The following is a 13,686-nucleotide window of genomic DNA, read 5'->3' on the forward strand; positions in this document are numbered from 1 at the left end:
GGTTACAAGCTGGAGTTGCAGGGGTTTCCCCTCAGAGGTTTCTAGGATCCTGTATTCGAAAGGGGCACAGGGTTTTACTTAAACCTGGTTACGGTTCAGAAACCAAACAGGGACACAAGGCCCATTTTGGACCTAAGGTCCCTGAACAGGTATCTATTGATACAGTCCTTTCGGATGGAGTCTGTCTGCTCAGTAGTAACCTCACTCCAGAGGGGAGACTTACTAGCCCCTATCGATATAAAAGACGTGTATTTACACGTACCTATCTTTCAGCCTCATCAGAGGTTCCTATGTTTTGCAGTAGAGGAATGTCATTTTCAGTTTGTGGCTCTACCCTTCGGGCGTGCTACAGCTCACCGTGTGTTCATAAAGGTCCTAGCACCAGTACTGGGTCTTTTAAGGGCCCAAGGGATTCTGGTGCTTGGTCATCTGGATGACCTTCTGCTCAGAGATCACCCAGTACAGGCTCTAGAACAGAGCATAATATACACAGTGCAGTATTTGAAAAGCTTAGGCTGGATCATAAATACCGAAATGTCAGCCTTTAAACCAGCTCAAAGTCTAAAGTATTTAGGTCTGATACTAAACACGGTCCAAGCAAGAGTATTCTTGCCACCCGTAAGGATCTGTGCCCTGAAGGATCAGGTGCGTCAGATAAGGGGCACCAGACAACCCTCCATTTGGCTCTGTATGAGTCTTCTAGGGAGGCTGGTATCCTCCTTCGAGGCAGTGCCCTATGCCCAGTTCCATTCCAGGCCCTTACAACAAGACATCTTGTTGGCTTGGAACAGGGGAAGAAAAGCCCTGGATTATCCAGTGTGCTTATCTCCTCAGGCATGCTTAAGACTAAACTGGTGGTTGCAGGATTAGAACCTGCGAAAGAGAAAATCCTTTCTCCCGGTAACTTAGAGAGTACTGACTACAGATGCCAGTCTCTCAGGCTGGGGAGCGACTCTAGACAGGCTCACAGCCCAGGGGAAATGGTCAGGGACAGAGCAGACCCTGCCCAGCAACATCCTAGAATTACGGGCAGTACGTCTGGCCCTACGGTCCTGGACGGTGGAGCTTCAGGACTGCCCCATCAGGGTTCAGTCCGACAATGCCATGGCAGTGGCCTATATAAACCACCAAGGCGGTACCAGGAGTCGTTCAGCTCTGAAGTAGGTGAACTTCATACTAGCCTGGGCAGAGGGACATGTGCCAATTATATCGGCAGTCCATATCCTGGGAGTAGAGAACTGGAAGGCAGATTATCTCAGCCGCCAGCAGATCTGCCCGGAGGAATGGTCCCTACACCCAGAGGTGTTTCAGGAAATTTGCCAAAGTTGGGGATGGCCAGAGGTCGACCTAATGGCATCCATGTTCAACAACAAGCTACAGCAAGTTGTGTCTCGAACAAGAGATCCTTGGCAATTGGAGCAGATGCTCTGATAGTTCCATGGAGCCAGTACTCCCTGTTTATGCTTTCCCTCTGATCCCTCTCCTTCCACATTTGTTGCGCAGGATTCGGAGAGAGGGGGTTCCAGTCATACTGGTGGCACCAGCCTGGCCCAGAAGGCTGGTTCCCGGAGATTGTGAGACTGACAATAGACGGGCCATGGACGCTTCCACATGACCCCCGATCTACTGTCTCAAGGTCCTATATTCCACCCCAATTTACAGTCTCTAAATTTGTCGGCATGGCTATTGAAGCCAGGTTGTTAAAGGACCGTGGCATCTCGGGACCAGTGGTATCTACTCTAGTGAATGCAGGAAAAGCTGTCACTAGGAAGATTTATCATAAGGTCTGGAAGACTTGTATTGCTTGGTGTGAAGCCAGAAAATGGCATCCTCGGAAATATGTGATTGGGAGAATTCTCTCTTTTCTACAGTCAGCTGTGAAAATCAAATTGGCTTCGAGTACAATAAGATATCAAGTTTCGGCCCTATCAGTATTCTTCCAAAGGCCTTTAGCCTCCCATTCACTGATCTGAACCTTTATGCAAGGGGCAGCTCGCTTGCTCTCCCCCATTAGGTCACCTATGTGTCCTGGGGACTTGAACTTAGTGCTGTCTGTGTTACAGAAACAACATTTGAACCTATTAAGGAAATTCCATTAGACTTGCTGTCACGCAAGCTAGGCTTCCTGATGGGTATCACCTCGGCTAGAAGGGTGTCGAAGTTGCCGGCCCTTTCATGCAGGGAACCGTACTTGATCCTTCACCATGACAGAGTAGTGTTTCGACCAGTTCCATCCTTTTTGCCAAAGGTGGTGTCAGCCTTTTGTTTAAATCAGGGCATTATTTTGCCTTCTTTTTTCTCTCAGCCTCGTTCGGCGGAAGAGAGACGATTGCATTCTTTGGACGTTGTCCGGGCAGTCAAGGTTTATTTGTCTAGATCTGCTGAGATCCGAGGATCAGATCAGTCCCAGTAGGTAATGAATATTAGTCTGACTCTGTGTCCCATGATGTACTCAAAGAAAAGGATTTTACAGGTAAGTATGATGAAAAAATCCTATTTTTTTTTTTTTTTTTTATTTGTAATCCTCCATCTATCCTTTGATATTTTATACCCCTCCAGTTCCCATATACACCTTAAAGTGTATCTAAAACCAAAACCAAAAATGCAGTTTATTTTACCAGTGGATACATAGATTTTAATTTTTTGGGGGGGTTAAGAACATTTTTAGCAAGTGCAGAAAATACCTAACTATAAAACGCTCTGTAGTTGTAAGTTGTCATATAACAGGTGATGGATAAAAGGAACTATTTAAAGATTCTTATTCCCAGAGGTATAGGAATAAATTGTCAAGTGGTGGAAATTGGCTGACACTATGGTCCTGGCAAGGCTGCTTTTAGCTGTGGGCTGGGAATCCAAAATCTGTAATAAAAAGGGGGAAGAGAAAAAAGCGCCAAACCGGCATAGTGTAGCACAATTTATTAAGTAAACTCCAATATAAAATAAATGGCACTCACAAGCGGGAGAGGGGGGTGGGGAGAGAGGATTACCAGTCGCAATGGATTTGTAGTCCGGTAGTAAGCTGGGAGCCATGTAATTGTCCATGGTGGAGAAGAAAAGCCGGCCGTTGTAGGTAGCGGGATGAGCCTGGAATCAGAGCAGGGAGACCAACGTCAGGCTGCCCTGTGTGGCAGTGATGGTGTATCAGGAGTTCGGATGTCCGCCCAGAGACTATGTATCCAGTAGGAGTAGTGAGAGGAGCTGTCAGTCCATCCGCTGTGTGAGCCAGTAGGACTGCGTTTTGGAAGCTAGCCACCCCTCCTTTATTAGCCCCACTTTCTTCCCTTCCCCCTTTTTATCACAGAAAATACCTGTTGATCTTGCCAGAAATGCAGTGTCTGTTAGTTTCTGTCGGCTGAACAGGAAACAAAACAATCTTATTTGTATATTAATATTTGTTTTAGTTAATTTAAGCTAATAAACAATCATGGCTGCCTCCTTAGGTACAATGGAGGAGTAAATGTAAGCAACCCTGCTGCCTAGAATCTCCTTTCATTTCCAGGCCAGCAAACTGTTCCTATTGCAGTGCGTTTTGGGACATAACCCTTTTTCACATTTACCCCAGCACACATTGCCATAGGAACTGCTTGCAAATAAGAAGATTTTCATATATTTTATAGCCTCGTACGCACTGCAAGTTTTTTTTTCGTTGAACAAAAACTGACAGCTCAGGTGAGAGATGCTGTATTAACAATCTAATGTTGGTACAGCCATCTCCCCTGCCGGGCTATTGTGTTCTGACAGGGGGGCACTCCGGTCAGCGCTGTCATTCATTGGCTGACAGCACTGATTAGGAGTCGGTCGGCAGACCTTCTTCGGTCATGACCCTTCTGTCGGATCGTCGTGCGTACACATGGGCTGAATGTCGGCCGGTTTCTATTGAATCAGCCGATGCCGTCCAACATTTGGCCTGTATGTGCTGGGCTTAAGACTTCTTTTGCTTTTTTTTCTCTCTTTAGTAATCACATACCATTGTATTTGTAGTAAGAATTTTAGGCAGCTTTTTCTGCTCTGCTAATAAGCAAAGAGTATGAACAGCTTAAAAATGAGCAGTTTCATAATGGCACGCCTTTTCCTTCTAGTGACCACTGTAAGGCCTTAAAGGAAACCTGTCACAAAAAAAAGTATATCAGCACAGCATTTTGAATCACTGACCGATAACACGTGAAGAGAGATTTCTGACCTTTCTCTGATTTTCCTTTGCTGCTTGCTTGTTTCTGGTCTGTGGCATAGAAGCCAGATATCCAAGCAACTAGCATTTTCCAAAGAGTGGAAGTGTATAATTAGAGTGGGGAAGGGTTAGAACCTTTCTCTGGTTTTTATTGCTGTCCGTGTTAACACATTTCTTTATCGTACATCACGGGACACAGAGCAGCATAATAATGAATAATTGGGTTATACGCTACCTTTAGGTGATTGGACACTGGCAACCAATAGTAAGACGGTTCCTCCCATATAACCCCTCCTATACAGGAAGTACCTCAGATTTTTCGCCAGTGTCTTGAAGGTGATGGTCATGGCTGTTGAAGCTCTTCAAATTCTTCAAATAATGTCCCAGTGAGGATGTTATAATCGGATCCATTTGGATGGCATAAGAAAGCTAAAGTGGATGGTACCCGAGCCTCGGTTTCAAGAGCGAGGTTTTGCTTGTAATGTGTCCTATATGGCACTGGACCCTTGTTAAAATGGTATTCCTGGTCATAACTTGCCCAAGGTAAACCAGAAGGGTGCTTTACAGGTCCAAGAGTGTGGCCCCAAAAAAATGGGGGACCCGGTCCTTGAAGGTCCTCAGAGGCGCTACCCGCCGTGATGGAGGAAGATTGGGCCTGATAAAACAGGCCCTGCTGCTTGGGATGGTGAGTACTCCCTTTGGGAATTTCTATATATTACTATTGGTTATATTCCCTCTGTTTCTGGTGTGACCTTTTTGCCTGTGTCTGGGGATTACAGAGCGCCAGGTATGGCGTGCTTTTATGGCACGTGTGCGCCGCGGGTGTGCGTGTGCGCGCCTCAGTTGTGCGCCGCGTGCGTCTGGGCACGGCGGATGTGGCGTGCATATGCGCTCAGTCCAATGCAGGCTTTATAAGGAGCAGGTGCTGGGACAAAGCAGAGCGATACTTGGGCCCGTGAGTCTGGAGGTTTTTGGACACAGTTGCAATAGGTTTTACACTGGTCTCAGCTTGTGGGGAGTACTTTTTTCCACGTATGTAAGCAATGTCTTCCAGAAAATGTGGTACAGGGAGTAGGGCAAGCACAGAGACCAGCCCCGTGCTGATGCAGCTTCAGTCTCCCCTGAAAGACCTGCGGCATCTGGCCTGGCTGAGCCATTGCATTTGTCAGGCATCGTGGCCACCACCAATATTCCTGCCTCGGCTTATGTTACTAAGGATGATTTGGCATCGGCATTAGCAGGCCTTGAAGGCAAGATAGCTGGCATGATTGCTGCTGTAACACATGGAGGAAAGAAACGTAATAGGTCTCCCTCCCCTGAGCCCAAGTGGAGAATCACTAGAGCACCAGGACTCTTATAGCCAAATGGGTCCAGGTGATCTGAAACCAGAGTGGGCAGAGGATTTGGAGGAGGTGGCCATGAAAGGCCGGGAAGAAGGAGAGGCTGATGATTCCTCAGCTGAGGACTCAGGTTCGGAAAGGCCAATTTCAGCCTCCCATTCCCAGAAATTGTTTATCCAATCTCTGACTGAGATGGTACGAGTTGGGTTTAAGTTACCTCCGGTTCAGGAGTCTGGACTCTCCTGCTCTACTTTGGGATCCTTGGGACCTCAGCAAGGTTCCCAGGTGTTTCCCTTGCATCCATTATTGGAGCAGGTGATCTACGCAGACTGGGATCATCCTGACAGGATATTCTTGCCTCCAAAAAGGTTTTTTATCTTATATCCTATGGAGGAAAAGTTCAGGAAGAGATGGGGTACACCTTTGGTGGATGCCGCCATTTCTTCAGTGAATAAGAATTTAACCTGTCCAGTGGATAATGCCCAGGTATTTAAAGATCCGGACGATTTAAAAAGCTAGAGTCCTTTTTTAAAGCCTCCTTTGCCGTGGCTGGTGCAGCGGTTCAACCAGCAGTTGCAGAGAATTGGGATTTGTCAGTCCCTAAAGGACCGTGTTAAAAGGTTAATAAAAAGCCTGCCTTGTCAGGAGGAACCTTCCGAGGAATTGTCGGAGCTTCCTCATGCCTTATGTTTTGCAGTGGACGCATTGAAAGACTCAATTCAGCAGATGTCTCGTTTTGCGTTACTGTCCGTACACATGTGCCGGGTTCTGTGGCTAAAGAACTGGTCTGCTGAGACGCCATGCAAGAGGCTACTTGCAGCCTTTCCATTTCATGGAGAACGCTTGTTTGGCGAAGATCTGGATAAATATATCCAAAAGATCTCTGGAGGAAAACGTGCTCTCCTCCCTACTAAAAGGAGAGGTAAGCAACCCTCTTAAAAAATTCCCAATGCTCCAGGACCTAGTGCCACTTCCCCCGAGCGGTATCGAAGGCCTCAGCCGTCAGGGTTTAAAAAAACCTCAGGGTCAGAGTAAGGCCTGGAACCAAAAGCCAGCCAAGTCCAACTCCAAGTCAACCTTATGAAGGGGCACCCCCGTTCTCACGGGTGGGAGGCAGGCTTCGGCTGTTTTTGGATGCATGGGAAGATCTGGTCCAAGACAGATGGGTTATTTCCATTATAACACGGGATTACAGAATAGAGTTAGAATTAGAGATCCCTCCAAACCGTTTTCTGTACTCAAGGGTCCCGTCAGATCCAGAGAGAAAGAAATGCCTATTCCTAGCCTTGCAGCATCTGCTGAAGCAGGGGGTAATTGTCAAGGTTCCGCACGAAGAAAGATTCAGGGGGTTTTACTCAAACCTTTTTACCGTGCTGAAACAACCAAATGGGGAACTAAGGCCCATTTTGGATCTCAAGGCTCTCAACCTTTTTGTAAATGTCCGATCCTTCCGTATGGAGTCGGTTCGTACAGTAATAAAATCTCTGAGAAAGGAAGATTATTTGGCGTCTATAGATATAAAGGACACATGTACCGATATTCGGTCCACATCAAAGGTTTCTGCGTTTCGCAGTAGAGGGTCGTCATTTTCAATTTGTGGCACTGCCATTCGGTCTAGCCATGGCCCCCAGGGTTTTCACAAAGATTCTGGCCCTGGTATTGGCGTTCCTAAGGTCCCAGAAGATCTATGTGGTAGGTTATCTGGACGATCTTCTCTTGAGGGATTGCTCTTGCACCATCCTGATCCAAAACGTGTCAAAAACAGTGCGGATTTTTCAACGCCTGGGTTGGATTCTAAATGTGGACAAGTCAACCCTTTGCCCAACCCAGACCTTTGTGTATCTGGTCTGGTCTTGGACACCGCCCAAGAAAGGGTGTTTTTACCCCCCTTAAAGGTCGTTTCCATAGTGGAACTCGTCCAGAAGGTGAAAAAAGAACCAAGGCCTTCTATTCAGCTGTGCATGAGGTTTCTGGGCAAAATGGTGTCATCCTTCAACACAATTCCATATGCACAGTTCCACTCCAGGGTGTTCCAGAACAGCATTCTGGGAGCCTGGGACAGGTCTGCTCGAACCTTAGATCATCCTATGGTTCTATCCCCACAGGTACAATGGAGTCTCTCTTGGTGGTTAAAAACCAGCAATTTGAGAAAAAGGGAAATCTTTTCCACCGGCAGTCTGGAGGGTAGTAACTACAGACGCCAGTCGCCTGGGTTGGGGAGCAGTCCTGGAGGAGGCGTCTGTCCAGGGAATATGGTCCTAGGTAGAAAGGACTTTGCCCATCAATCTATTGGAGATTCGGGCAGCTCGTCTGGCTCTGCGTTTCTGGACGTCCAGGTTACGGGGTCTTCCTGTCCGAGTCCAGTCCAACAACTCCAGGGTGGTGGCATATATCAACCATGAGGGCGGTACCAGGAGTCGGGCAGCCCAAAGAGAGGTAAACTACATATTGACCTGGGCAGAAAAGCATATGCCATTTTTTTCGGCAGTATTTATACCGGGGGTGGACAATTGGCAGGCAAACTTCTTAAGTCACCAGAAGTTGTTGCCAGGGGAATGGTCCCTGCATCCCGAAGTTTTTCTACAGATCTGTCAACACTGGGGGACCCCAGATGTGGATCTGCTGGCATCCAGATTCAATGCCAAACTGGACAGGTCTGTATCCAGGACCAGGGATCGGCTTGCTGTCGGGATAGACGCGTTAGTAGTTCCTTGGGATCAGTATTCTCTAATATATGCTTTCCCTCCGATCCAAATTCTGCCGTACTTACTACGCAGAATACAGGAGGAACGAAAGCCAGTGATCTTAGTGGCCCCAGCGTGGCCTCGGAGATCCTGGTACTTGGAGATTGTGAAATTGGCAGTGGGGGAACCATTGGTCCTTCCGTGCCGTCCAGACCTGTTGTCTCAAGGACCCATATTCCATCCTTCTTTACGTTTGCTAAATTTGATGGCATGGCTATTGAGACCAGAATATTGAAGGACCATGGTATCGTGGGTTCAGTCTTGTCTACTCTGATAAATGCTAGAAAGTCAGTTTCTAGAGCTATCTATTATAGAGTCTGGAAGTCATACATTTCTTGGTGTGAGGAAAGGAAATGGAACCCTTGTAGGTATACGATTGGAAAAGTTCTGGCCCTTCTTCAAGCAGGAGTAGACTTGAGGCTGGCTTTAGGGACAATTAAAGGACAGATTTCGGCCTTATCGTTTTTTTTCCAAAGACCAATTGCATCCCATTCTTTGGTACATACTTTTGTTAAGGGAGTAACGCATCTAAGGCCGCCGGTTAAGCTGCCTTTATGTCCCTGGATCTAAATTTGGTCCTGTCAGCTTTACAGTGTCAACCGTTTGAACCTATTGGGCATATCCCGTTTGTCCTATTAACCAGGAAATTGGTCTTTTTGGTGGCTATAACTTTGGCTAGGAGGGTGTCAGAATTAGCTGCCCTTTCTTGCAAAGAACCTTTTTTGATTCTTCATCAGGACAGAGTGGTCATGCGCCCCCGGATTTTTTTACCTAAGGTAGTTTCCAAATTTCATTTGAATCAGGACATCATTCTACCTTCCTTTTCTCCAAACCCTAAAACTAGGGAGGAGAAGTCACTTCACTCGCTTGATGTGGTAAGGGCGATCAAAGTTTATTTAAAGATGTCAGCTTCTTTTCAGAAAACTGACTGCTTTTTTGTCCTGCCAGAAGGTCCTAAAAAAGGACAACCGGCAACTATATCCAGGTGGATTTGCCAGGCTATTATCCAGGCGTATGGAATAAGGCGCAAGGTTCCACCTTGGGATTTAAAAGCACACTCCACTAGTGCATCATGGGCAGTACGCCAACAAGTGTCTATGGCTCAGGTTTGCAAAGCGGCCGCTTGGTCTTCAGTTCATACGTTCACCAGGTTTTACCAGGTGGATGTTAGATCTCAGAAGGAGACTGTTTTTGGCCACAGCGTGTTGCAGGCAGCTTTATAAGTCTCTGGCCCGTTGGGCTTATTATTATTATTATTATTATTATTATTATACAGGATTTATATAGCGCCAACAGTTTGCGCAGAGCTTTACAACATGGGGCAGACACTACACTTACAATACAAATCAATACAGGAGGGATCAGAGGGCCCTGCTCGTTAGAGCTTACAATCTAGAAGGGAGGGTCAAGTGGAAACAAAAGGTAATAACTGTGGGGGATGAGCTGATGGAAAAAATGAAAATACAGTTGTTAGGTGTGGGTAGGATAGGCTTCTCTGAAGAGAAGGGTTTTCAGGGATCTTCTGAAAGCTAATAAAGTAAGAGATAAGTGGACAGATTGGGGTAGGGCATTCCATAGGATTGGAGAGGCTTTGGAAAAATCCTGGAGGCGAGCAAGGTAGGAGGTGACAAGGGAGCTAGAGAGCAGGAGGTCTTGAGAGGAACGAAGAGAGCGAGTAGGTTGGTATTTAGAGACTAAGCTAGTGATGTAGCCGGGAGCAAAATTGTGGATGGCTTTGTACGTAGTTGTTAGAATTTTGAATTGAATTCTTTGACCGAGTGGAAGCCAGTGGAGGGATTGACAGAGAGGAGTGGCAGACACAGAGCGATTGGTAAGGTGGATGAGTCTGGCAGCGGCATTCATAATGGATTGAAGAGGTGATAGACTATGTAGAGGTAAGCCAATGAGAAGGGAGTTGCAGTAGTCGAGGCGAGAGATGACCAGCGAGTGAATTAAGAGCTTTGTTGTGTCATTGGTTAGAAAGGGGCGTATTTTGGAGATGTTGCGGAGGTTGAGGCGGCAGGATTTGGACAGTGATTGGATGTGTTGCTTGAAGGAGAGTTCAGAGTCTAGGACTACACCTAGAACCTTGGCATGTGGGGATGGGCTTATAGTTGTGCTTAGGGATGTGGTGTCCCCCCCCCCCCCCCCCTGCTCAGGTGTAGTGCTTTAGGACATCCCAATTAGTCATTATTATGCTGCTCTGTGTCCCGTGATGTACAATAAAGAAAAATGTTTTTTTAATACAGCTTACCTGTAAAATCCTTTTCTTGAAGTACATCATGGGACACAGAGGTCCCTCCCCTCTTTTCTGGGATCGTCATTGCTTGCTACAAAACTGAGGTACTTTATCCTGTATAGGAGGGGTTATATGGGAGGAACTGTCTTACTATTGGTTGCCAGTGTCCAGTCGCCTAAAGGTAGCATATAACCCAATTAGTCATTATTATGCTGCTCTGTGATAGGATTTTACAGGTAAGCTGTATTAAAAATCAATTTTTTGCTGAAGTTGCATATATTTACTTAATTTATTCCTTTTTTTTTTTTTTTTAGGTCCATTCTGTTACGCCGCCTCTGCAGCTTAATGGGGACTGTGTTTCTCTTGCGATGCATCACCATGTTTGTTACATCATTGTCTGTCCCTGGGGAACACCTGCAGTGTTCTGGAAAGGTACTGATATAAGAAATGTGTGAGTGTTGCTAAAAGTGAAACGGCTTTGATAAAAAGCTTGACAAACCCTACACTTTTCCAGAAATTGTTCACTGTTGTGGTATATGATGTAGAAGATTTTTCACTGAGGTTACCCCTCTCTGGCTGTCAAATTGTAATGTGTTCCTAGTTTCCCTTTGGCTGAATGTTCATTTTTGTTTTAGTTTATGAGCCATCGTACACTGAAGGACAAATATTTAGCAACTGCAGTGTCCTTCAGTAGTATTACTTCACCAAAAGGCATTTGTGTGTTGCAGGACATGTGTCTTCACATTAAATGACTTTATACCAAATGTTTTTTTCAGTGGGTTTAACCAGGCTTTTTCTGGTACTTTTTGTTTACAAGTTTAAATCAGTATTTTGTGCTAGAAAATTACTTATAACCCCCAAACATACATTTTTTTTATTTTATTTTTTTTAGCAGAGACCTTAGAGCAGTGGTCATCAACCCTGTCCGCAGGGCCCACTAACAGGCCAGGTTTTATGTATTACCTTGGGGAGATGCAGACTAGAATACTGCAATCACTGAGCAGCAAATTATATCACCTGTGATGTATTTCAGTTATCTTGCAAATCTGGCCTGTTAGTGGGCCCTGAGGACAGGGTTGATGACCACTGCCCTAGAGAATAAAATGGCGATCGCTGACATTTTTTATGTCACACGGTATTTGCGCAGTGGTTTTGTAAACACAGTTTTTTGGTAAAAAATACACTTTAATGAATTAAAAAAATAACTAAATGCAATAGTAACCCCAAAGACGATGCTATGTCTCATAAATACATTCCCTACATGTCATGCTTTAAAATTGTGCACGCTCGTGGAATGGTGACAAACTACTGGACTTAAAAAATCTCCATAGGCGACGCTTTAAACACCTTTACAGGTTACCCATATAGAGTTACAGAGGAGGTCTAGCACTAGAATTATTGCTCTCGCTATAACGTTCGCGGCAACACCACACATGTGTGGTTCAAATACCGTCTACATATGCGTGGGCGACTTGCGTATGCGTTCGCTTCTGCGCGCAAGCACGAAGGGATGGGGCAATTTACATTTTTATTTATTTTATTTTTACCCAGTCCCTTTTTAATTTTTTTTTCTTTTTTTTTTGATAACTTTTATTACAATTACAAGGAATGTAGACATCCCTTGCAATAGAAATAAGGATGACGGGTCCTCTTTATGGAGAGATCTGAGGTCAAAAAGACCCCAAATCTCTTCTTTACCTTTTTAAAAGCAAAAGATCAAAAAACACAACATTTTTTTGATCTTTCGCTTTTAAAATATAAATAAATACATTTCCAGCCTGGACTGGTAGTGACGTCATGACGTCGCTCCAGTCCTCCAAGGCCATAAAGTAGGTCAAGGAGTGTTTGATCGCCTATGAGAGCAGCCGAATTGTTTGTCGTGTGAACCGGCGAACAGTAAGCCTAAGAAACACGTCTCATGTCTAACCCACATGGAAAATGTGTCCTTGTATGACAGCAGCATCATTTAGCTGGTCCTGAATAGGCTCTTGATTCCCACATTTGTTGTGGGAAGCACCACAACCAGCCCAGACCAGCACTTTTCGTTTTTTTTTTTTTTTGTATTGCATACCAATTTATACCAACGGATATTAACCAAATACCCTTGTGTGTCAGTTTATTTCAAGCACCCCTTAACTGTGTTGATGTATTTATTTCTCATACCCTCTAAATGTTTAATAGTGCTTTCCAAGCAATCCATCATGCGTTTAAAAAATAATCAAATAATGGATCAGGTATGCTTTGTTTAAGATTTAGGACCGGTTTTGCAGGTATGAGGTGTTGTATATTTATGGTACATGCCCTTTCCTGTTGGTAGGATACTGCAGGGTTCAGGACTTCCGTGCCAAATGGCCTTGCAGGAGACTTTCTCTATTTTGGTGTTAACTACCAATGGATGATACCCCCAGGGATCATGGTGAAAACCATTGATAAGGGTTTGTTTGTGCTCTAGTGAACATTTTGGGGAAGATGATGTCCTTACTGAATGCTGACATTGTAGGTACATGTTAATGATGCAAATGGTTGGGGTTGGCATGGAGCTGGAGGATGACTGGTCAAAAGAAGCCTTAGAGGTGTTGGAAATTTCCTTTCCTCTTCTAATTACAAAGAATGTGACAGAAGATCCTGGTGTATCCAAAGTTGGGTGGGAACACTCAAAACTCAAAGGTGAACAGAAACAGGGTTAGATATTATGACAAGGAGATCTTGCTGCAGGAGTATCCAGGATATATAAGAAAGTTGGGAGCAGACTTATCCTATCAGGTTCCACTATGTGCTAGAATAATTGTTTTATTAGACTGATTCATTTTAATGTTGTAAATGTGTAGTGTTTGGAAAAATATAATTCTACTGCACAATCCCATCAACAAGACAAGGCCCAAAGCTATATTTCACACAAACTATTTGTTTTATTTCAGCTCTATGATAATATGTGGGCAAAACTTCAACGTGCCTTCGCAATTTGGAGTGGCTTCGGCATGACACTAACTGGAGTACACACTTGTGGGGACTACATGTTCAGTGGACATACAGTGGTCCTTACCATGCTGAACTTCTTTGTAACAGAATGTAAGTTTACCTGGAAGTATATCTGTCTTTTCTGAACCTGTTACTTAACATCCATTTTGTATTTCTGCAACTAAGAAAAAGGGATGAGGGGCTTTTTTAAACTCTAATCAATACCCCAAATGGTGT

General features: G+C 44.9%; 1 protein-coding gene across 3 annotated transcripts in view; it reads left to right on the forward strand.

Moving 5' to 3' along the window:
- The window catches only part of SAMD8 (sterile alpha motif domain containing 8), an 82,982-nt gene that overhangs the window by 59,931 nt on the left and 9,365 nt on the right, over positions 1-13,686 (forward strand). For all 3 annotated transcript variants that reach the window (XM_073596778.1, XM_073596776.1, XM_073596777.1), the window contains exons 4-5: positions 10,806-10,923; positions 13,410-13,560. In XM_073596778.1, the coding sequence (XP_073452879.1) occupies positions 10,806-10,923; positions 13,410-13,560 (269 nt within the window). The remainder of the gene's footprint in view (positions 1-10,805; positions 10,924-13,409; positions 13,561-13,686) is intronic.

This window comes from Aquarana catesbeiana, linkage group LG08 (genome assembly GCF_042186555.1).
Source record: "Aquarana catesbeiana isolate 2022-GZ linkage group LG08, ASM4218655v1, whole genome shotgun sequence".
Lineage (NCBI taxonomy): Eukaryota > Metazoa > Chordata > Amphibia > Anura > Ranidae > Aquarana > Aquarana catesbeiana.